The 24003-nt window shown below is 39.1% G+C and overlaps 2 protein-coding genes across 6 annotated transcripts in view; one reads left to right on the top strand and one right to left on the bottom strand.

Annotated features, from left to right (window-relative positions):
- Positions 1-4654: 4654 nt before the first annotated feature.
- The window catches only part of fancb (FA complementation group B), a 28265-nt gene continuing 8916 nt past the window's right edge, over positions 4655-24003 (bottom strand). Inside the window, exon 9 of one of the 3 annotated variants that reach the window (XM_080903618.1) lies at positions 4655-5577. In XM_080903618.1, the coding sequence (XP_080759744.1) occupies positions 5465-5577 (113 nt within the window). In that variant the 3' untranslated portion in view covers positions 4655-5464. Of the gene's footprint in view, positions 5598-14853; positions 15162-24003 lie in introns of those variants that run through there. The other 2 variants (XM_080903619.1, XM_080903617.1) reach the window with 2 other exon arrangements.
- On the top strand, positions 5619-18047 carry glra2 (glycine receptor, alpha 2). 3 transcript variants are annotated; one of them, XM_080903623.1, is made up of 9 exons: positions 5619-7311; positions 9347-9414; positions 9490-9557; positions 10735-10958; positions 12075-12157; positions 12251-12388; positions 12483-12697; positions 14626-14775; positions 16795-18047. In XM_080903623.1, exons 2-9 carry the CDS (start codon positions 9366-9368, stop codon positions 17074-17076), a joined length of 1209 nt encoding a protein of 402 aa, XP_080759749.1. In that variant the 5' UTR covers positions 5619-7311; positions 9347-9365; the 3' UTR covers positions 17077-18047. The 3 variants fall into 3 exon arrangements, with proteins under 3 accessions (XP_080759749.1, XP_080759748.1, XP_080759747.1); XM_080903622.1 differs by lacking the exon at positions 9490-9557 and having other exon boundaries at positions 5619-6569; positions 7190-7311; XM_080903621.1 differs by lacking the exon at positions 9347-9414 and having other exon boundaries at positions 5619-6569; positions 7190-7311.

Genomic DNA, 24003 nt, shown 5'->3' on the forward strand with positions numbered 1-24003 from the left:
ATATATATATATATATATATATATATATATATATATATATATATATATATATATATATATATATATATATATATAAGAAAATCCAACAAACGACTTTTATCCTCGTAATTATTTGAATCTAATTTTCTCTAAAACATCACTGTAGCGGTTTCCCCCACATGCACGCACAAACACTGTGAATGCTGTAAGATTGCTTTTGAAGAAGACAATAGTCATGTGTTGTAGATAGAAGAGACAGTTGGAGCACTGTTCCCATGGCAATGGGTTTAGAGGAAATAACTTTGCATTCATCAAGTTTAAAGTATTTTTTTTTCCTTTTTTCTGAAAAACTGAAGAGAAGCCGACTTTCTGCAAAGCTTTATGATTTCATTTTTTTTTCTTAAAATTTGTCTTTTCCCTTTTATATTTCTTCTGATTCCATCAAACTTCTGCTTGCTAAGATCCATTTTCACTTTTCACTCTTTTTTAACCATGAACAGAACAGATAACATTTAATTTGTTATTTAGAGCAGGATCTGGAAGAATGTAACTCTGGGGTTATGTTTCACATGTGATTAATGGTTGGGAATGAATTAAAGTGTAGGTAAAGATGGCACTGATAAATTTCAGACCATATTATGAATCTTCTCTCACCGGCTTATGTAACACTTCCAGATCAGGCCCATCACTTAAACTAGTATCATCTTTTATTCCATTAGAAATAAACGTCATAGATTGTGACACTTAAAGTACATTCTCTTAATAATTTCTAACTAATGACTTGATTACAAAGTGAATATCTTCCACTTAACCATTTCAGGACCTGGAGTGTATCCTGGCGGTAATCGGGCAGAGGCTTACATTCATGCCAATTTAGAATCACCAGTTAACCTAGCGTGCATGTCTTTGGACAGATGGAGGAAGTTAGAGTATCCAGAGAGCAATCGCCAGGACAAAATGCAAACTCCACACAGAAATGCTCCAGCCAGGATTCAAACCCAGGCTCTTCTTGCTGTGAAACAACAGTGCTAACCACTGCACCACGTTGCGTTTAAATTACTTATAAACTGTAGAGCAGTTTTAAATAAAAGAAGGTGCACCATATAAAGCTTTTATTGAGTGTGATTTATTAGAAGGCATTCACAAAGCATCAAGAATAGATGAGTTCAATTTGGAATAATAAAGCATACCTGTCCTATCATTTCATTTAGTAACAACAGAAATACATTTGCAGTGACAGCTTCATGTGGGACTTAATGCTCTTTATAGATTACTATTAACACAGTAATAGGATAGGCTGTGTAATGCTTTATATGCCAGATATGACGGTGAGTGAAGAACAAATGAGATTAAATAAAGAAGAAAACTACAAAATGTGGATGATGTAATGAACTCAACATAAAGGTTTCTTCTGCATCTTTACATCCTTTATAAAGTAGATCAGCCGTAGTTTGTTTGAATACATTGTTAGTGTGCATATTCTGTCATGGATTTTAAAGCAGCTTTCGGGTTTTGGAACATGTGAGAAAATTCTTTAAAAAGTGTGAGGAATTGGCTGTTAACCAAACCCCGTCCCTAGATTAGTCAGGACCTTGATGATTGTTAGCAGGCTTTGTCACTGATTTATAGAAGCTGCATTATTTATTTCCCACTGTTTTCCTGAGTTACTTGCGGTTTGTTCCAGTCCTTCAGAGGAGGCTGAATCTACGGTGGAGTTGGTTTAAACACAGAGGTCACCCAAATGGACTAAACCATCTGCTGCAACAGCATAGGGGAGAATTATGTTTCTGTTGTTGTTTTTCTTTGATATAGCCATTGTCCCCACTTTGCCTTTGAAATGTTTTCTCCACTAGAATACAAAATATTTGTTTAGGAGAGCCTTATTTTTGAGTAGGTTTGTTTAGTTTACCGGCTTATTTCTTAAACAAGTACAGAAATAAATAACTATTTTTATGGTTATGTATGTTGATATTATTATTAATCTTTTTGGGGTATAATACAACCCACATTTTGAAAGTTATACTTGTGCGTGGATATTGATTGTCCTTAGAACGGACATTTTTAACATTACTACCAAGAAAGCTCTGATTCCCTTTAATAGTGTGTTTATCTGAAATATAGCAGTAAAGGGTGAGCTATAATGTAACCAATCACATTAAAGCATCTGCTAAAAATGTTAGTGCTTAATAAAGAAAAAGAAACAACCGATATAGGAAAGGTTTGGGAAGTGTGGACGTGAACTCGAGCATGAAGACATGCTGGGCAGTCGTCAGATTTGGGGACCGCTTTGAAAGAAAATTCCAAGGTAAATTCAGATGTGGCCCAGCTGTGACAGAGTAAACCTTTCTGGTAGTTTTACATCAAGACACACATGATGAGAATGAGACGAGACGTGACACTGGTTCAGTCAGAAAGACACTGATGCTTGATAATGGCAAACAATGTTACTGTGGGCTGTCAGCAGTCTTTTGCCTCTTTGTATTTCTTCAACATTAAGCAGTATTTAAATTTAAAATTCCCGACTGGGGCAGGAAACATCACAGACAAACCTCTCCGGAACAGTATGCTGCTCAAATTGATTCTGAATGTGACAAGCAAGTCATCTTTAATGCATTCTTCCATTTGACAGGCTGCATGCTAATCATTTTAATATTTGTGCGAGCACATCAAATCTTGTATTCTGCCAGTGAGCTTTTAACTGTATACCTTTACACACACCACTAAATGGCACATGTCATAATGACACTATCTCTGCCACAGAAGTTTTCCCACTGAGAGAATACTGAGAATACTCAGTAGAGCACTCATCGGTTTTCTCCATAAATATCTTTTTTTAAAGGCAGTGAAAAGGAAAATTTGATTGAAACCAGTTAAGCAACTGAAATTGCATTCAGTCTTCAATTTATTCTTGCATCATTTTGACAGCAGCACAACCAGTGTGACAACTCTCGGCGAGACAAGCCTACAAGCCAGAAATAGATAAATTATGAGTTTGTGTCAACATGGAGCAGACATTGGCCAAGAAAAAAGTACATGTAGATGAGCTGTTTGATGCTCGGGTGACTGCACAGAAACTGGAACTCAGGGGAGATGTCCCGACATGTAGATCTAAGTAAAACACGATGGAGTCACTGTTGCTTAAAAAGTAATTGCTTAAGAAACTGAGCAGCGCATTCGATAAGATGCGTACATCCTGTAGAAACATTGTGGCATTTTATTGTTTCTTTTAATCTCTTTAAATGTGTAGACATGGAGTGACTGTGGAGGATGGATGGGGGTCTAGACTGTGGATCAGTGGGTCTTCAGTGCTCAGTGATGGAGAAAGGCTCTCTGGCTGTCAGTGTGCTCCTACTGATGAAGCAACGCTGTGATTGACAGATGAGTCTTAGTGAAGACCACCACTGCTCTCTTCACTCAGCTTGAGGGATAACACACCCTATAAGGAGGTGCATCCTTATGAGAATTTAGGCTTTTTATTGGCTTGGGGTTCATATGAATCCATAGCTGTAATACCTAGAGAAGAGTAAACATTGTTTCATGTGACCGCGTTGCAGACAAACTGTTTGCACTGTATAATCTAAATGACTTTATCATTCTCTTGTGTGGAATGTAGGAACCTCAAAATAGCTTCATTTCGCTGTGAGAGAGAGCTTATGATAATTGTGTTGGGTGTTTTGGCACTAGAGAATTCTCAAATCCTTGCTTGTCTTCAAGAATCCCCTCATTAAATCCTTTGCATTCTTCCTCCGGCATGTTGTCTCTCTAAAACAGCTCCAGCCACAAGTTACCTCTCCGTATCCCTGCTAGGCCCCGAGATCAGCTCCATGAGTTGAATTATAGAGCAGAAAAGTCATTAAGTGGGATAAAGATACAAAGAATCGATGAGGCAATGGATACTCCGAAGCTCCCACTTGTCTTCAGTCCAGTGCATATGAGCATCAGGGTGGTGTAAAGTCTGCTTGTTGTTTCCAGGTGAGCTCTCCAGTCAGTCTACAACTCCGCAGTTACTGATGAGGATCAATAATGACCACCTACCCAGACAACACAGAACTTGTTCTTCCTAAATAAATAGTTGTATGGACAATAATAAATGTAAACAAGTAAACAAGCATTAGTTTTGGCTGCAATTCTATAGGAGAGAGATTATAAAGTTGAAGCCCCTTCGTTTAATTTCATAGTTATAAATTGTGCAGCAAATCCTTATGGACATCACAATAAAGCTGATGATGTAAAACCTCTAATTCCCCAAAGAATAACAGGCAGCAGCAACCAGTCTTTGTTGTTGTGGGTGGGAAGCTTTAAAATAGCGCCTGTCCCGAGCCTGTAATTTTTAATAGCTATGTGAAAACTGCTGGATAAATGAGACCGACAGGCATTTCTTGTCTAAAGGATTGTCCTGTTTTATTCACAGAGAAAGGCCCACATCTCTCTCTGTCTCACACACACACTCTCTCGCCTCAGTGACAAGCAGATCTGACTTGTTCTCCTTTAATTATGTGACCCACCTGGGCTGAAGTCTTTCCTTATGGAAACTAATGGCCAATTGAAGCTCTGGTTTGGTGTCATTACACAGACATGCCAAGTGCACCTGTCTCAAAGATGGGAAATAAAGGGCGTGAGTGCAAAGACGATTTTGGCTCTTACCAGAGAGAAATGTATTCATTAGAGAAAATACCGGGTTTTATAGGTGTTATTGCCTTGAACCAGACACGCTCACAAGTGGAGTTATCCACATAAATGGTTGACACAAGACAAGACAAACTTTGTTTTTTTGTTTTTGTTTTTAACTTGAAAGTATTTATGAAAAACAGTACATGTGCCAGTTGTTCAATAATTCATGCAATCATTCAGTATTTATAATACTTCAGAACAAGCCATACGCAAGACCTCTGTTGATACATCAATGTTAAATCTGCAGACTATGGCAAGCCATGCCTTCCTGAGCATAAGATACAAAGTGACACTTTTATGACAGCATTAAAGGGGTTGGCGGTGGGGTGGGGTGAGGGGAGTGACGGCTTGACCTGAGAAGGGCTAAGATGATCTGTTAACTGGTTAGTAGCCAAGTGTCGGGCTAAAGTGCAATAAGCGTGTGATGTGCTGGCAGTAATCCTACAACAGGAGTCCTGCACTTGGCTTGAAGTGAATGAAATATTTTCTTTTCTCACTAAGTTTAGCTGCTTCCTCCTCACCACATGCCTGTGCGTTCATGTGGAATGAGTCATTCATGCCTGTGGTCCATAAAGCCTCACAGCCCACTCACATCCTCAAACTGCCAGGTCCCTATCCACTCTCTGCATCACCACCAGCAGCTTATATACATATATATTGAACAGTTATCACCCAAATCTGTGTGGCGGCCTTCTAAACCTCAGTTCCTCCACCCTCAGGCTACAGCCACCCTGTAGTAGCCTTTATTTCCTGCTGTCTCCGTTTGTGTTTGTCAGTCAGCTTCTCTTCGGTCTCGCTCTGGGAGGCCAACCTTTCAGCATTTCCAATGATGTGCCTTGGAAATCTGTTTCCAGGGCAACCGGGGTACCAAATACTCTCCCAGCAGCATCTCGCTGGTGCGTCCTCCTTTGTTTACACTCTTGATATCTGTGAGGACGTAGGTTGCTCTAAACACATTTGGGTGGGAACAAAAAAAAAACAACAACACTGCAAATATATAGACAGAAACGGAGTGAGAGTCACACAGTCAGTTTTATGTTATACACCCACAATATGTAATATGATAATGGCAGCCCTGAAGAATAGATCTGCTTTGTAATAAATCAGATCCTAAGTAGATGTCGATTTAACTAGAAGCCCACACCACCGTTCAGCTTAAACGCCGTGCATCATCTCTAGAAAACACAAGAAATGTTCTAAAACCAGTTGATTCTTACGCGCAGCTGCGCGCTCCCAGAGTTCCCCCATTAAGCCGATCTCGTGAGGTAAATGCTATCATTTAAAAGCGTCGTCATTTAAAGACAATGGAGACAATGTCTGAGTGTCTTTCAAGTGATTACCTTCCTCGTTTATTTGACTTATTGAAAACCAACTCACGTCCGCCACTTTTAAGCCTTGCGCTTGCGCGTAACTCAACCGGGAGCTGTCCAAGTGCTGAAATGAGAAAAAGGCGTTCCTCTCTCATTCCTTGACGTTCCCCCCACCTGAGAAAGATCTCACTTCATGAGTAACAACGCAAGCCAACGGGCTGTTCTTCTCAAAGCCCGCTCTTACATCTCAGCCAGCGCCACCGAAGCAGAGCTTCCAGCTGATGCGTCTTGGAGTTTCAGCTTCTCTACGTCTGGCCACTGGACTGATGTCTCTTCACACCTACGCTTCGACAAATCTGTTTTCGGGAGTTTCATGAAACCGCGTTGAGGAATGTCTCCTGTATATTCCTGTGACAAAAGAAGACCCAAACGCCCACGACTTAGTCCGGAAAAAAGCGGGGTCCCTATCTGGATTATGTGTTTGACTAATGTAAACATATGGAAGAAATAGAAAAGTGAGCACATGGGGAAACCACCAGGAATGAATCGCTCCCTTATTAAGGTTTTAGCAGCTTTATTCATATATGTGATGGAGACAAACAACTTCAGGTAGGCGAGTCTATTTATCAAACACGTTTGATTCAATATCCGTGAAACACTTTGTCTCTTCCAAGTAAAGTTTGGAAATTTAGATGTTAGAAGTTTTCGATGTTAGGGAAACGACATGAAAGCAGCGACAGTGAAGAAATTTCTGAACAAAGTTGGTAATTGAATATGATGTGCTTTTATTTTCAAAACTCTTTCTTGATTAAGATTTTAATCATCGATTGTTTTGTCGAGATTATTCTCTAACTAAAATATTATTAATACAAATAATATTCGTATTGGGAAATTTGGTTTGTACTTAAATGGTGACAGAGACGTTTACGCGTGTGATGGTATTTTCCCTTCCCCTCTGGCAACTCAACATTGCGTTAAAACATGGCTACAGCGTGGTGTGGTATCTGTGCGTGAATCTTTATCAACAGAATAATCCTTTCTTAGAGGAGAAGCCCACGACGTCGAAATCCCATCCGATACGTTTGTGCGCATTAACGCATTTTTTCTGGTTTCGCTCTGCGTGCCCACCACTGCGAGGCAGCTGCTAGGGGAAAGATAAGGTTTAACTCCCGATTCTGAGCTCTGACTTGTGTGATCCAGTGATTTTTCTCACCATGTGTGCGTTCCAGAGTTGTGGACGCCAAGGAGCACGATTCCAGATCATCCTCCAACCTGTCTCCATCAGACTTTCTGGACTCACTCATGGGTCGCACGTCTGGGTATGATGCGCGAATAAGACCGAATTTTAAAGGTTTGTTTGTCACGATCTTTATGTTTTAACATAATCTCCACACGCCCCACAAATTTCTAGAAACACAGCAAGTTGGGCATCTTTACTTATATGATTCACTAAAATGACTCAGAACACACAATCACTTCAGTCATCAGTAACATGATTGTTCCGGCTTGAATGAAACCACAAATTAATTCCTCACTATAACATTGCGTGCATGTTTTCATTTCCTGAAAATGTGTAAAGCAGAATCCCCATCAGGATAACATCATTTAAAAGGGATGCTTGTAAATATCTCCGTCACAAAGAAACAAATTGGTTCTTGCAGTAGACAAGGATGCCACCATGACAGGCCAAATGATGGATGGTGCCCCCGTGGCAAGGCTGCAGGCTACTGACTTCCTCTGTTGTTGTTGCTGCTGTGATGCTGAGGACAGACACAGCATCACAGCACTGGAACAGAGCTGAGTGAGAAGATGCTAGCCCAGCGGCGTTCAGGCCCACTCCAGGCTGGGTCAGGTGGACAGGGACTTGTTGGATAGCTGAAGCAGTCAGACAGTACACCACAGGAGCTAATCAGACTCAGAGACACATGGCCCAGATCTTTCCTTCCCATTTGAGGCAAAGGGAAAAAAATGTTTATTGCTGAGATGGACTCAAGATAAGAGGAAGATAGCCTGCTTAATACCAGCTGGCATTTTTTTTTCTTTTTTTTTGCCGAGGGATGATGCATCACTTCTAGCCTTCAAAAAGAAAAAAAGCCTGATTTTATGTTTCCGGTTATTCTTTATTCTGATCACACACACACACACACACACACACACACACACACACACACACACACACACACACACACACACACACACACACACACACACACAGAGTTCTGAATGCACACGCATACATTTTCTGGCAAGAACCCTCCCCCCCAACATTTGCATGAGCTCACTTCATCGTAAATAGATGATTTTGCTTCTGAACCTGCTAGTCACACTTTGAAGAGTGTTGAACTCATTTTCTGAAGGTTGCCCTAGATTTCCTTTGCGTGAGTTTTGTTGTCAGCAGCAGGTACTGCCATATTTTTCTGCTTCCACTGTTAAATGTAGCAAGCTAACGACAAACTGAGGCAAATATTAATACCAAGCTCCATGCAATATTGATGAAGAAAACACAGGGGAAGGGCACTAGGAAGGGCTTACAGCTCCACTTATCAGAGAGAAAAAGAGAGAGAGAGAGCGAAAAAAGATTTGCTTTGACTTTAAATGGCACATAACCTGCCAAGCCTCGCAAAGAGATTTCAGCTCAGCCTCTTCTATACAGAAAAAGATGACACTATTCATCAAAGCATGCCGGGCACTTCTTACTCACAGTGTTGGAGAGAAACTGCTCAGATTTGATACAAAGAAGAAAAGATTGTTGTAGAACTGCAACCAGAGTGTTTTCACTTTAAAAAAAAAATACTCTAGATGACTTTCCCAGTTGATTAGAAATTAATTGTTTAGTAAAAAGAAAGGGAATGTCAGTGACAATCCCAGCTTCATCATCCAAATCAAAATTCGTCACATAAAATAATCACATTTCTGAAGCCAAAACCAGTTATTTTGCGATTTTGTTTATACTGAAACAACTCTTAGTTAATAGAGTACTTAACATTACATTTTGTGGGGATTTCTAATTGATTATTCAGCCAAAGGTACTTTTGTGTTTGTGTGCATGCTCCTATCTGCATGTGCATGTCTCCTCTTGTGTTGTGTAAACACAAGAAAAATGTGTTTACAGCACGACAACCTTGAAAGATTGCCTACATTATCCTACAAGACATCACTGCATCATTATAACATTAAGCTGACACAGTGATGCCTTTACTAATTAATAGATTTTTCCTGCCCCGAAGCTCCCTCAAAAACAAAAGTTCAAAACACCGTTTGTTCTGTGAATGCATATTTTCCGTTTTCCTGTCAAAATATCTTCCCCACCTGAAACCCAGTCATCCTTTATAATACGTATGGTTTAAGGCTTTTTCCTGTCATGTCATTGTCATTCCATTTCACAGGTCCCCCTGTAAACGTTACATGCAATATTTTTATCAACAGTTTCGGCTCTGTCACAGAGACAACTATGGTGAGTTCCTCTGGTATTTGGTTGATTTTTGTCCTGTACAATGTGTCAATATGTTATCTATTCCTCAACCTGCAGGTCCACCAGTTAATGTTACCTGCAACATATTTATCAACAGCTTTGGTTCTATAGCAGAAACTACAATGGTGAGTTGAGCGTTGTGTTTGGACATGTTTTAAAGCCCTGACCTCTCCTATAGAGATACGACTGAATCATCCTGTTTTTACTTAGCCTTGCTGACCTTTTTTAAAACATCCTTCCATGCCATGTCTTCCTATTCATTAAATAAGATTTAGTTCTTTGCCATCAAAAAGTTTATTGGCGGGCTATCCAGTCAAATATTGGTTTCTGCTCCCATGAGTCTGGTTTTACTATTTCATACAACAAATCCTGACAAGTCACTTAAGCAGAGCCAATAATTAACAGTGGGGGGCTGGGGCTTTCAAACAAACTGATGTGCAATGCATGAGGTGTGAAGGCATCCAGCCCCTGAAGGGTAAAAATATAAAACCTGCAGGGTTGCACTGAAACTAATCAGGATCAAATCGTAATGAGTGATAATAACTACTTAGATCATAAATGGAAAATGATAATTTGCGCAGGAGGTGGAACATGTACGGTTGCCAGGAAATTACACAGTATTAAGACGGGCATACAGATATTTGGAACCGCCAATATGCTGATAAAATGTCAAGCAACATAAGGGCTTCTCATCATCGTGACATATCAATTACATTGAGCTGTGTGACACTCAGTCTACTGCTAACTGTGCTGTCAGATGCCTCCTCTTCAGGCTCTGCATCTGATAAACACCTCATTTAGCTTCTCTTGCATAATTTTGAATAAGAAAGGTTATGGTGAGGTCAGTGGCTTGTGAATGCAGCTTGCAACAATACGTAGTCATGAAAGTTGCCATGAGAACAAATGTATGATAATTAAGATTAATTTTGATGGTATTGCTGAATGATATAAATTTTGCACATTTGTCACTCATTTTCCTTTTATTACTTTTCATGGATTATTACTGATGTTACAGGATTGCTTTCGATCCTTCTGCATTGCAATAAAAGTTTTAAAAAATGATCATCAAAACACACTGGAAGCACCAAAAACATTCATTACTGTCTGGTCTAAAGATGCATTTCATTTATGATTTGTGTATTAGAAAATAAATACAAAATTTCCTGTATTTACCTTGTCAAAAAGAAGGTTATGTAATATTAAAAACTGATACCAGTGATTGACATTTTTCCATCAGCATGCATTCTCATAACCCGAATCGCTGCGCTGCAAAATATGCAAAGCCGCCTGTCATCTCCGCAGGATTACAGAGTGAACATCTTCCTGCGGCAGAAGTGGAATGACCCTCGGCTGGCGTACAGTAAATACCCAGATTCCTCCCTTGACCTGGACCCATCTATGCTGGACTCCATATGGAAGCCTGACCTCTTCTTCGCCAACGAGAAAGGAGCCAACTTCCATGATGTCACCACAGACAACAAGCTGCTGAGGATCTTCAAGGATGGGACTGTCCTCTACAGCATCAGGTGTAGTACTTCACAGGTTTTTAAAGACAATTTTAAAAGGCTGAAGAACTGCACTAGAGCATCATTATTTGAAAATGTTTTAATAATTATTATTTTTTTGATATTGGGACAAAAAAGTTTCTGGACATTTTTTCACCACCAATGTTCTCTAAAGGGACAAAATGAGGAAAATAACTGGTAGATTAGGAAGCGGCAATAATAACTTGCCTTTTACACAGTTTGATATTAGTGTAGCTGAAGCAGAAATCTCTGCTGAATGCTCAGATTACCGCAGGACATGTTCACTTACTGCCTTTCTTACACTTTCTCTTAAACATCAAAGACTGTCAATCTGCAGCATGCAATTTGAAACAGATTTTTATCTCACTGTGATCATTTCTTTGAAACTGTATAATTTTCTGAACCGCAGCACATTCCCATGTGCAATACGACTGCAAGAGGACAAGTAAATCTCAGGGGCGCTGGTGAAAATCTAAAGTAAAGCCCAAACTTAGAGCTGAGAAGGAAGGGGGTATTTTTCTCCATGCTGGTCTTCTATTAAATATGAAAAGATGTTTGAAAACTTAGGATCCATACCACCACAAGTACAGGCCAAAAAGGGGAAAAAAAACTTGTAAAATGTGTTGCATTTTATTACAATACAAAAGCCACATGCAACATCCAATTTTCTCTGCAGCGATGCGATATAAAGCAGATCAATTCTGAGTCCATTTAGAAAGCGGCTCAACTCTGAGTGGTGCTCAGGTGTTAAGGTATCGCGGGCCAAGAAGAAAAATGAAAGGTGGTTAGCTGCAGTCTCCATTCATGAGAGAAATGACAGAGTGAGCAGACTGTGGACCACAATGCATCACAGAAACAATAAGTTGCAGTAATGAAAGTGTAATAGGAACCTGCTGAAGGGTATCCTACATGATATGTTGGAGGTTATGACACAGGAGAAAGAGCAGCCAATACCTGATACAACTAAAAAAAAGTACCAACTGTAATCTAATTTTTCAAGATTTTTTTCAATACGCATGTCGAGCTGCTAGTTTGAGTGTTAATAAGCCTTCTTTTGACATCAAATAACACTGTTGTTTGTTACATTTTACATTGTGACCTTGTGTCATGTTACAGGTTGACTCTCATTCTATCGTGCCCGATGGATCTGAAGAACTTTCCAATGGACGTCCAAACTTGTACGATGCAACTGGAAAGTTGTAAGTGCTGATCTTTTTATATTCCAGATTTTTGCTACACTTTCTAAAATGAGAATCTACTTACTAAATTCACCCGTTCTTCTCTGGCTCTAGTTGGATACACCATGAATGACTTGGTGTTTGAGTGGCTGGAGAACGGTGCAGTACAGGTGTCGGAGGGACTCACCCTGCCTCAGTTTATCATGAGGGATGAGAAGGAGTTGGGCTACTGTACCAAACACTACAACACCGGTCAGCATTTATGTCTATGTTTCAAACAGCTGACATTTCTCCCAGGTTGATGGCTGAATTGCATTTTTAAATATGTTTTCTTGTTGATGAACAGGGAAGTTTACCTGTATTGAAGTTAAATTCCACCTGGAGCGCCAAATGGGCTACTACCTGATCCAGATGTACATTCCTTCTCTCCTCATTGTCATCCTCTCATGGGTGTCTTTTTGGATTAATATGGATGCTGCTCCAGCCAGAGTGGCGCTGGGAATCACCACTGTGCTTACCATGACCACCCAAAGCTCTGGGTCCAGGGCTTCTCTTCCAAAGGTAAAACCTTTGTTTGTTTTCCTCCAGCAGATAAGCACAAGCCTTGTATGTGGCAAAAACATATGAAGCTTGAGTCCTAGGTTTTGTTAGATATTTCTCATAAGCGTCTCACGTTGAACCATGTTCCCACAGATGTCTTTGCTGTTTATAGTAATTTGTACAACTCACCTGATCTGGTCTGAAAAGACTTGTGATTAGCCAAAGTGTTTCATGTCATATCACAGGGTAAATTTTCTAAAGCAAGAACGGAGAGCACACAGGAAGTAACCTAAGAGATTAATATTTCTTTTAAAAGTGAAAGTTTGTTATGGATATGCAAGTTAAATATATGTCTGCTGGCAAGATTGTCTCCAGGTGCTCCGACTTTTTCCCACAGTCCAAAGACATGCTTGTTAAGTTAATTGGATGTATGTCTCTCTGGGTGAGCCCTGTGATAGACTCGAGGCCCTCCCTCTGACTCTATGACAGCCTGGACAGGTTTCAGCCGCTCAGCTAGGAGAGCGGAGGATGGACAATGCAGTCAGTATGAAGTCAAATAGCAGTTTAAATATTAAATATCAAATGTTGTTATTTAAGACTGATCGCTGGTACATAAATCCACTTCTGAGTTTTTACATTTTTTGTACGTTTACATCCATTATGTAATAATATTGTTTGAGTGGTTGTCATAAATATTTATCATTTGAATTAATGCAATCAAGGAAAAAATAGATTTTATAACCATAACTGTAATTGGCATTTGAATAAATTCTGTCTGACACTGCTAGAAAGCATTCATGGTTTATTAAAAAGATAGTAGGTCCCTGCAGTTTTAATGTAGCTGTAGGCACCTAGAATCCCAGCTGTACCTTGAAACAAAAGCAACCAGTGGATCAAACAGATTTTACTATTTCTTCTTTAGGCAGTCAGTGCAATGAGCTGAAAATGGGTGCTGCTCCTTTAGTGTGAGACTCAGGCATCAACATTTCACACAGAGGATGGATTTATAACTCAAAAATAAACACTGAACCAATTGAGAGAACAAACAAAGCAAATCAAAGCATTCTCCACAGTGGACTGTTTAAACTACAGCTCAGAGCTGTTGTGAAAGCCACTGTAATACATCAGAGAATAAGATACTCTATTTTTGTGTTTTTGTAGAAGCACAGCTGGGCCTGATACAGTTCACAATATGTAACATTTTTGTCATAAACTGTGGTCATTTCAAGGCGTAACAAAAAAAATTGTATCAAGTGTTAAAGGTACTGCAGAAACAACACGAGTCAGATGATGATCAGTCACACATCAGTCTGCACATGAGCACTAAAAGGCCTCAGCCCTGTCAGAGATTCTCATATGAAAGACACGTATGCTGATGAATATTTAAAGGCAAGCCTTTGACAGCCTCAGTGCACGGACAACAATTCAATATGCCTTAAGTGCCCTCTAGAACCAGAGATGTTTCTCCACATGCTAATCAGCTGTCATGAAAGGATGGGGTCACACTGATGAGCAGAAAAAGGTTTCAGCCTCATCTTCACTTTCTCAAAAGAACCAGATCAAAGTCAGGGAACTACAGGTACAAAGTAATGCCACAGTTCTCTTTCTTTTAGCGGTTGAGACATTAATTATTTGCTACTGTTAAAGCCACGCAATCACTGACACTGCTGGCAGCTCTGACACACTTGTTAGCAAACATTATCTGTAATTACAGCTATTTAGAGGTCACAATTAACTGAAGGATCAAAATAAAAGGAAAAACACAGAAAGTGGCTGTGGAACAACTGATAGACAACAACACATAGGACTCAAGTTTAATATTAATAAAAGAGAAATACAAAAATTAAATAGCGTTCTCAGCTAAAGGCTACATTCACACTTTATTTTAACTGTTAGCCAATGCTGTCAGCTTGAAGAATCTAACAAAAAACATCTGTTTTCTCTCCCAGGTCTCCTATGTGAAAGCCATTGATATCTGGATGGCTGTGTGTCTGCTCTTTGTATTTGCTGCATTGCTCGAATATGCTGGGGTTAATTTTGTCTCCAGGCAACAGAAAGAGTTCCTTCGCCTGAGGCGAAGACAAAGAAGGAATCACAAGGTAGGCTTTCGAAGTCTTCACATGGTTGCTCTTCAAACTTTTTAGCCACATTAGCAGCTTGTCTCTGGGAACCCAGTGACAGGTGGGGCCCACAAGCCATTGAACTCCTAGTGCCGTTCCCAAGATGGGATAAATAGGAAGGGTTGTGTTAGGAAAGGCATCTGATGTAAAACCTTTGCCAAATCAAACATGCTGATTATCATAGCTAAGATGGTTTGGACGTGGGCAGAGGAGGGATAGTGGATATATTGGGCAAAAGGTGTTGAATATGGGGCTGTCAGGCAGGAGGAAAAAATGATGACTACAGGGAAGACTGATGGATGTAGTGGTGTGAGAGGTGCCAGTGATATGGTGAGATGAAGGCGGATGATCTGCTGTGGCAACCCCTAAAGGAAGAAACCAGAACAAGAACAAGAAGATGAAGAAGAAGTAGTGTGTCTCTGAGGATGAGCATCAATAATACCTCTTTGGTCTGAAACAAAATTTCTCATTAACTATTGGATGGATTGCTTTAAATTTTGTAAAACATTTGTATGGCTCAGAGCATGAATCACAGTAGATCAGGTATGTAAAGTCTCACGCCCTTTTTTTGTTTAATCAGAATCAGAATCAGAATGGGTTTATTGCCAGATGTTGAGGTTTACAACATTAGGAAATTGCTGCGGTGCTTCAGTGCAGACAATAAGAATTAAAGTGCTATGTAGAAAGAAAGATATGTGCATGAGATATACATGAGATATATACATGAGAATAAGAATTATGAGTGCTACGTAGAAAGATATATACATGAGTGCAGGTGGTGATCAGTGCCAGACATGAAATGATGCAGTGACACAGCGTAGGGTGCCAAAAGTCAAAAAAGATGCCAAAAGTCAAAATTTTCACTCATATTTCAAAATTTACCAAGTGAATTACTTTAGAATTTGGTATAAAGCTCATGAGTCCAGAAAGATGCAGCCTAACTATAATGTGCTCGAACCAAGGGCAGACTCCAATGCAGGAATCGGACAGAGCTCTGGATAAAAGTCTATAAATCTTGTTTTAATGGGCAGAGCAGGGGTCATACACAGGCAGACTGTCCATGAGAAAGGGGGCAGGCAGTAGGCTCAGTCGGAAAAATAGTCCCAGAATAAAATCAGCCAAACTCCAGGGATTTAACACTCATGGTGATCGGCAGGCAGGAAGCATGAGGTCATATAAAGTCAGTCAATAAAACACTGGTTTTATTTGGACTGTATGACAAAAAGGGAAAAAACTTCAAAAGGAAAGGAGAAATGATATTTCAGAGTCTATGTAGGTCATCATACTGTTGACTGTGGCCACCGTGATACTGGCCTTTGTGATTTCAGATGTGATGGATGAATTTCTACCAAATTTTGTCCAAAGAGCTGGATGAATTGTCAGTGTGAGTCAGTTTAGTTTTACATCACAAAAAGCACATATTCTAACTACAAGTATGTGGCAATTACCATCTTTCAGCTGTTGATTTGAATGACAATCTTTTAAATGGAGAAAAAGGAAGTCTCATGTGCAACCCAGGAGGAACTGCTATAGTTCCTCCAGAATAAAAGAATACAACATAATAATAATGGTCTTGTTTTGTTATCCCAGTACCTGCAAAACTGCTGACTTCCTATTAGCTCTAATTCTATTTGCTATCATAGCCATAGAAACTTGTCAGGGGCGCTGAACACATGCACCTTTATTGCTGTTTGTCTGAATTAAGATTCACCCCCATGTGACCCTGTATTGAATAAGCAGAAGGAAATAAATGGATGGATGGATTAAGATTCATCTCCCGAAGCAATCTCTGTAAATGTTTTTTCGCCACTGTGCATCAGGTTATCTTGGGAGTTTATTTTAAATTAATTTGAAAGTGCAATATCTCATGATTAATGTTCATGTTCATGTGGGTTTGTTGAAAAACCTTCAGTCATTACAAAGTAAAGCCTAACATCTGAGCTGCAGGCTTTTAAAAAGCTCTAGCAAACTCATCCACATGTGCATGTCACTTTTCAGGATGACGATCTGCGTGAAGGCCGCTTTAATTTTGCCGGCTACAACATGAGCCAATGTCTGCCAACAAAGGATGGCTCAGCTGTTAAAAATGCTGTTCCAGCTCCCAACCCTCAACAATCAGCCTCAAAGGACATAGACACCATGAGGAAAAAGTTTGTGGACAGAGCCAAGAGGATCGACACGATCTCACGGGCCGCTTTTCCTCTGGCTTTCCTCATCTTCAATGTCTTCTACTGGGTTACCTACAAGATCATCCGGCATGAGGACATCCATAAAAAGTAAAGACTTTGCCGTCGGCTGAGAACATATATTTTACATTTCTCAGATTGAGAAATGCTTAGAAAGCACAGGGAGATGAGAGGGTAAACTGTGCATTGAGAGGCACCATTGTGGTAATGGTGGTGTTCTTTCAGGGATAACGTACAATATTTATGAATCGTACAGTAATGTTCATGATTTGATAATGTGAACAGTTGTTCAGACACAGATGCTTTATTTGTTCTTGTACTGCTGCAAAATATTTTCTGAAGATTATAGAGAAAAGGTCTTAGCTCAAGACTCACTAACATGCTGGAGAAGATGGACCAAAATGATTTTGAATTGATTCAGCCTTGAGGTCTACAACCAAGAAACAGAGGAACATTCCATGAATCCGTAACTCTAAGGTAACTCTAAGGTAGCTCTGTCAAGCCCTCAAGACGTTTTGCAAATTTTCTTACCGAGGTAGCATAGGACTGTTTTATAATGGACTTCTGTCATAGAACTTCCACCCTATTTATACAAAACATAGCTCTCACATAGCATTACATAACTTTTGGGGCCAGGGACCTCTAAAAAATATGTTTCAAGAAGCCCTTAACAATCGTAACACCACATTAGCTGATGTGGTAGAATCGCTGGATGATGTTGAATAACTCAGTTTCTTAATGCTTGTCTGCTACTTAGATGGCTAACAAGCCAAGCTAAACAGCACCCCGTCCTTTTTTTACACAGTTGTCACACTTACATGTTTCAGATCAATATTATTAGACAAAGACAATATGAATAAATACACAATGTATTTTTCAAATGCTGATTTCATTTATTAAGGAAAAATAGCTACTCAAAACTTTGCGATGATAGCCAAAACCTGATGACTGGTTGTTCAAATCATTGTTCTGCTGCATAACCTGCTGAAAATGATGGCTGGGCATTCTCCTTTAGGATATTCTGGTACAGAATTCATGGTTCCATTAATTACAATGAGTCATCCAGATCCTAAAACAGCAAAGGAGCCTCAGACCATGACACTACCACCACCATGCTTGACCGTGGGGATAATGTTGTTTTTATGAAATGCTGTGTTAATTTTATGTCAATATGTAACACAACAAAAAACCCTTCAATGAGTAAATAACTTGGTTTTTTGTTGTGTTACATATTGACATAAAACTAACACAGCATTTCATAAAAACAACATTATCCCAACGGTCAAGCATGGTGGTGGTAGTGTCATGGTCTGAGGCTCCTTTGCTGTTTTAGGATCTGGATGACTCATTGTAATTAATGGAACCATGAATTGGTTTCTCATCCGTTTCTTTATATTGTGGCATGAGTGTCAAGTAGTCAACTTCACCTGGTCAGGCGAAGTTGACTAGTTAATGGGATTTATTGATTCTGCAGGTCTCACAGTAATTAGGCCTGAGTGTAGCCAACTAAACTGAACTTCAGTCATTACATCTCTTATATTAGTCCATGTTTTATCCTTTGAATCCCCTCTTGGATTTGCCATTAAATTGGAAAAGGAGACACAACAGTGTCAGAATGAGGCTCTCTGTGTTGTTTTCCAAAAATATGTGGTTAATCACAGTTAATTCATGATTTAACATGGGGGACAATTACTTTTTCACACAGGGATAAGTACGTTTGGTGAGCTTTTTTTCCCTTAACAAATGAAATAATCATTTAAAAATAAAATTTTGTGTTTTCTCAGGTTATTTTTTTCTAACACTAACATTTTATTTGATGATCTGAAATATTCAAGTGTGACAAATATGCAAATAAAGAAATAAATAAGGAGTAAGAAATCAGAAAGGGGACTTTCTCACAGCACTGTAAGTGGTTTCACATAAGATTGATATCATCTGTCATAATCATTCCAGAGTTTCTACTGGCCCAAATATAACATGGGGTGCACCCAATTTAGTGCTGCAAATGATTCCAATCCCTTTTAAATGATAGAAAACAATCTATCTGTCTTTAGCTCATAATTTCGCCCTTGTGGATCCCCTGGCTTTACTTTGAGAACCACTGTTTCGAACTATACGAGCAGAGCACCAAACTAAGCAGCAGTAAATGTCTCAGGCATAGGTATGAATAAATCAGATGAAAATCTGGAATCAGGAATTGGGTTCTGCATTTTTACTAAATCCTGAGGCCTTAGATGTCAACAATTTGGTCGGATAAAGTGCTACGCTTCTCTGTTTTCCCCTTTTGGGCGGTCTATCACAGCTGAACGCAGCCTTTGAGCTTTTCTACCAGTGGCCAGACATCCAAAGGTACTTAACAATGTTTCCTTTTTCTCTAAGTGAATTATAAATATTCGGAAATGATGTCACCTTTTTGTTGATGTCTTTAACTTTGCTTTTCATTCTTGTGCAGTTTATTTAGCAAAATATCATATATCTCACATGAAAAAGGTATAATGGCTTATTTTGAGCAAGTGTATAGGTAAGCCCACAAACTGTGAACATGCACTATGTTGCTAAATGTTATCACACGCCCGTATTCACGTGAATTATTTTAAATTCCAGGGTTAATACCCCCAGGTATGTAAGGTATAGTTTTAGAATTTGAGCTATGTTTTTGTAGATTTAGACAAATAAAATATTTATTGTAATGGGAAAAAGTTATGTTTGTTATAAAATAATATCTTTCTGTATACTTCCGCTGTGGACTGTTTCCCTTCACTTGTTTGTTGCTGGGTGATGATATTTGTTTGTAGATGGACTGAAAAGTGAAGGACAGATCTGCATAACAGTAATGGTACAAAGCAGCTAATGACCCTTGCACTCCTTATATACTGTGGTGACAAACTCTTTTCTTGAATGCTATTCATGAAAAAAGGTTATTTATTGGTCTGTACATCAATAAAATTGACCGTGCACCATATTTACTTTATTTCTGCGTCTCCTGTCATTTATAAATAAGTGACCAGTCCTCTGAATTGACATTTTCATCCATTTGTTGATGAGAGTATAGTTTGCATTGCTTTCTTCTACAACAATAAAAGATGGATGCCTTAAAAAAAAAACGGCACAAACACGCAAAAATACTTTTTTGTGCTCGGTTGCAGATCTAAGAAAATGAAAACACTGCCACTTCTCTTTGCCAAGCTGATAAGTCAGGGTGATGACACATGGCATGGATCACTGGGTGGCCTGAGGTGACATAGATATGATCTGACAGTAGGTTTCCATTAATGCATGATAATGGACTTCACACTGTAATACAGAGATTCCATCAGCTGGTGCGTGCCTACTAGCTGAAGGGAAAATACTGGCACGGCTCCAGAGGCATAAAACGGCAATTATATACCTAAATGTATTTATTGTTTACAAACAAATATGTCCGTTAGATGGTTTACACCTGTTGTTACAGCATTTGTGCTCAAACAAATGCAACCACTACCCTAGTCCTATATGTACAGATGGATATACAGTCGTGAAGGTTTTGTGTATCAGGACAAAAAAAAATGAAAAAAACCCAACTATCTTGTATTTCCCAGGTTTAAGATTATTAAAACACCACCTCAGATAAGCACTGCGATTATTTATTTTAAAAAAACTGAGAGAAAATGGAGAAGCACTGGGGTTCAGGAGGTTATAGAACCCTTTTCAGCAGCAACTCGAAGTATTAATTTGGGGAAATTTTGGTTTACTCTTTTTTACAAAATTGCTTCAGTTCATTGAGGTTTGTGGCCACTAAATTATGCACTACGCTCTTAATGTGCTGCCACAGCATTTCAATCATGTTGAGGTCTGGGCTTAGACTGGGCCATTGTGGCACATTGATTCTTTTTCATTTAGGCATTCTTTTGTTGGTTTGCCGCCATGCTCAGGATTATTCTCCTATTGTATGACGCAGCTTCAGCCAAGCTGTACCTGTCAAACAGATGGCCTCATTTTGACTCTAGAATACTTTGCTACATAGAGGAGTTCATAGTGGACACACTGATCCAGGTGCTGTGGCTGTAAACCAGCCGAAATTAGCACTTTTCCACCACTGTGCTTTACAGCTGGTATGAGGTGTTTCTGCTGATATGCTGTGTTTGGTTATCGCCAAACTTGGCACTGTGCATTATTGTCTGAGATGCAGCTCTTGTGTTTGTTGCAATCTCTCTCTCATTGTATGATCTGACCTTGCAGTTAGCTGGGATGTCCACTCCTGCGATGATTGGCAACTTTCCACTTTCGCGCAATAGAATAACAGACAGAATAACAGACATAAATTGCCTAGAAAATGTTTCATAAACCTCCTCCGATTGATGGGCAGCATCAACTCTTTCTCTAGGTTCATTGCTCGTGTTCCTCCTCATTGGCATTGGTATCTTTCTTCCATGTTAACACACATCTAAATGTTCCAGACCAGCAAACTGCCAAAAAATCTGCTTTTATAGATGTGCTCACACTTACTGATGATCAGTCTGCTACTTACCCTCTTAAATTCAATGGAACAGTAAGCATGTACTGTAATTTTTCACACAGTTTCTGGATTTTGTCTTAAGTTTTATTAAATAAAAAAAGACAGTATGATATGACATGTTGTTATTCATCTGATGTTGTGGTTACTGTGGTTATTTAAAAAATATGCTCTGTTATGCAAAACTTTACAAGTAAAAATGTGTGCACACTCTTTTTCACAAGAGCATACTAATATATTAGGTGTCCAATAATGTTAGTAATTGCCATTCTGTTGACAGCGCTAGCATCCATTCAACCCTGTTTTTTATTTAGTGCAGAATACATGGGCTGTGGTGGGTTTATTGAGAAGGTCACATGAATCATCCAACTGCTTTTTAGTGCTTAAAACACAGGGATTATAAACTAATCAGCGATACTAATCCGCACTTGGAAACACCAGCCATTACACTGCCAGAGCTCTACACCACTGCCCAGTGTTACTGCTGTTTGAATATGCAAGGATGAAACAGCCCTCGTGCGATCAAGTTCAGTAGAACGATTTATGAAAGAAAAATTATTTGAAGCTTATAATTTATAAGAGGAAAGAACTTTCCATCATCCGCAAGGTTTACTGAGGCTGGTTTGTGAGGTCTGAGAGGCATTACATGAAGGTTGCCATAGTAACTGCACCGGTGTTGATATGGCCACTTAGAGGAAAGCAGGAAATTAATGAACTTAAGAACACTTGTGCCTGGTTTCACCAATGGTGCCTCTTAAGCCTGGATATAAATACTGCATTAAATCACAAACACAATTTCTACTATATTCTGGTAAGGCGGAATGAGTTTCAGGGTTTCTTCAGAGGATTATGCTTACATGATGCTCAGATTACACTTAAACTACAAACAGGGATGGTTTTGTGAAGACTTTGTTGCATATGCGGTGTCCACTATTTTAAATGCGAAATTGGATCAATGGGAGATGTGACAAACTGCTATTGATCTGTAGTCTTTTCTCTCCAGTGTGTATGAACTGACACTGCAAACTGTTTCTATAAAAAAATAATAACATGACATCAACTATATTCCTTTCAATTGCTTATCTTAGGGAAACATAGTATTGAACAAAAAGCTAACAAAAAGTGGCCAGATGATGTTCACATGATATAAATTCAGTATTATTCCTCTCTTTAGCATCATTTAATGTTTTTATGCAGAAAGAGATATAAGAAAGAGACGAAAAGGAAAATCTACAGCATTGTGACTATGTTTATTTAATCAGTTTTATTACTGTAAACTGGCCATGATAGTCACCCCTGGTGGACCATTCTAAAGCATGAAAACCCTATAAAGACTGTAATATTAGGCCTAAGGGCTTAACAACAATGGGCCTGCTATGTCAGCAATTTGTATGCAAAAGGTGCAACCTCAACAAATACTGTTAACTGCAACTGGTTTTAGAAATCTCTAATTATCTGTGGTGAGATGTTCCAAAAAAAGACTGTTTGTAGGTTAAATATTTTAAATATGGAAACAATAAATGCAAATGTTGCTAACTCATGAGAATTCTCCCTCTTTGAAATTGAGTGTCATTTCACATGGGAGCTCACTGGATACAGAATGATATAGCCTGTCTGTGTGTGTGTGTGTGTGTGTGTGTGTGTGCACGATGCATTATGTTGTAGATAATCAATGCCCTTCCATACCGTTTGGCTGATCAAGTGAGTTCCAGAATCTACCAGAGAAAAAGCCCTGTGACCCCGGATCAATAAGTCGACTGCAAACATAAAATCAGTGCCTTCGTCTCAGAGGGCCAGTATAAGCATGGTTAAAAGCATCATTCATCATGGGGATCACGTCAGCTGTAATTCAGATGTAAACAAATGGCATATCCTTATTTGTTATATATAGTTGTGGCAGATATAAACTCACCTGAGCTTAATAATGCTTTCCAGTGCAACGGTATCTTTATGTTATTGCTTATTATTATCCACAAAAATACTTTCAAAATTCAGATTTTAAAAAAATGTGCTGACTTTGAGCGCAGAGTGTAAAACATTTAAATAGGATTACAAAGATTAGATATGGAATCAAGCATGAAAATTATTCTAATTAGATAGCAAAATGATGGCATTTCAATTCCAAGTAACGTTCAAAAAAAAAAAAAAAAAAGAAAGAAAGAAAGAAAAAGGTTAATTTTCTTAATTAATTTTGGTAGAAACTGGCTTCCACGCTAAAATCGCTGTAGGTGGGAGGCGTCGGCACAGGTGTCAGATAATGTAGGAATCTGTTCGTTATCAATTTGTCTGCAAATTGCCTCAAGATGGGTCGCATACATTTTGTTTTCCCCTTGCCTGATAAGTTTGATAACAGCAGAAAATTTTCTGATTAAGGTGAGGAGGAGGAGGAGGCCAGAAACCCTGCAGAGGTCCTGTACCACTCACAGTAAATAGAATTTGACAGGAAATAATAGGACGACAAACCATGTTTTTTATTTGTGTGGCAGCACTCAGGGCTCTAAGGGAATACCAAAACAATTGAATTTTCCT

The sequence above is a fragment of the Rhamphochromis sp. 'chilingali' genome (assembly GCF_963969265.1).
Source record: "Rhamphochromis sp. 'chilingali' genome assembly, chromosome: 14".
NCBI lineage: Eukaryota > Metazoa > Chordata > Actinopteri > Cichliformes > Cichlidae > Rhamphochromis > Rhamphochromis sp. 'chilingali'.

Coding starts and splice junctions, on each gene's coding strand:
- glra2 (XM_080903622.1), top strand. CDS start 6,484: ATGGGGAAACCACCAGGAATGAATCGCTCCCTTATTAAGGTTTTAGCA. Junction 10,959..12,074: donor ACTGTCCTCTACAGCATCAG/GTGTAGTACTTC, acceptor GTCATGTTACAG/GTTGACTCTCATTCTATCGT. Junction 12,698..14,625: donor CCAGGGCTTCTCTTCCAAAG/GTAAAACCTTTG, acceptor TTTCTCTCCCAG/GTCTCCTATGTGAAAGCCAT.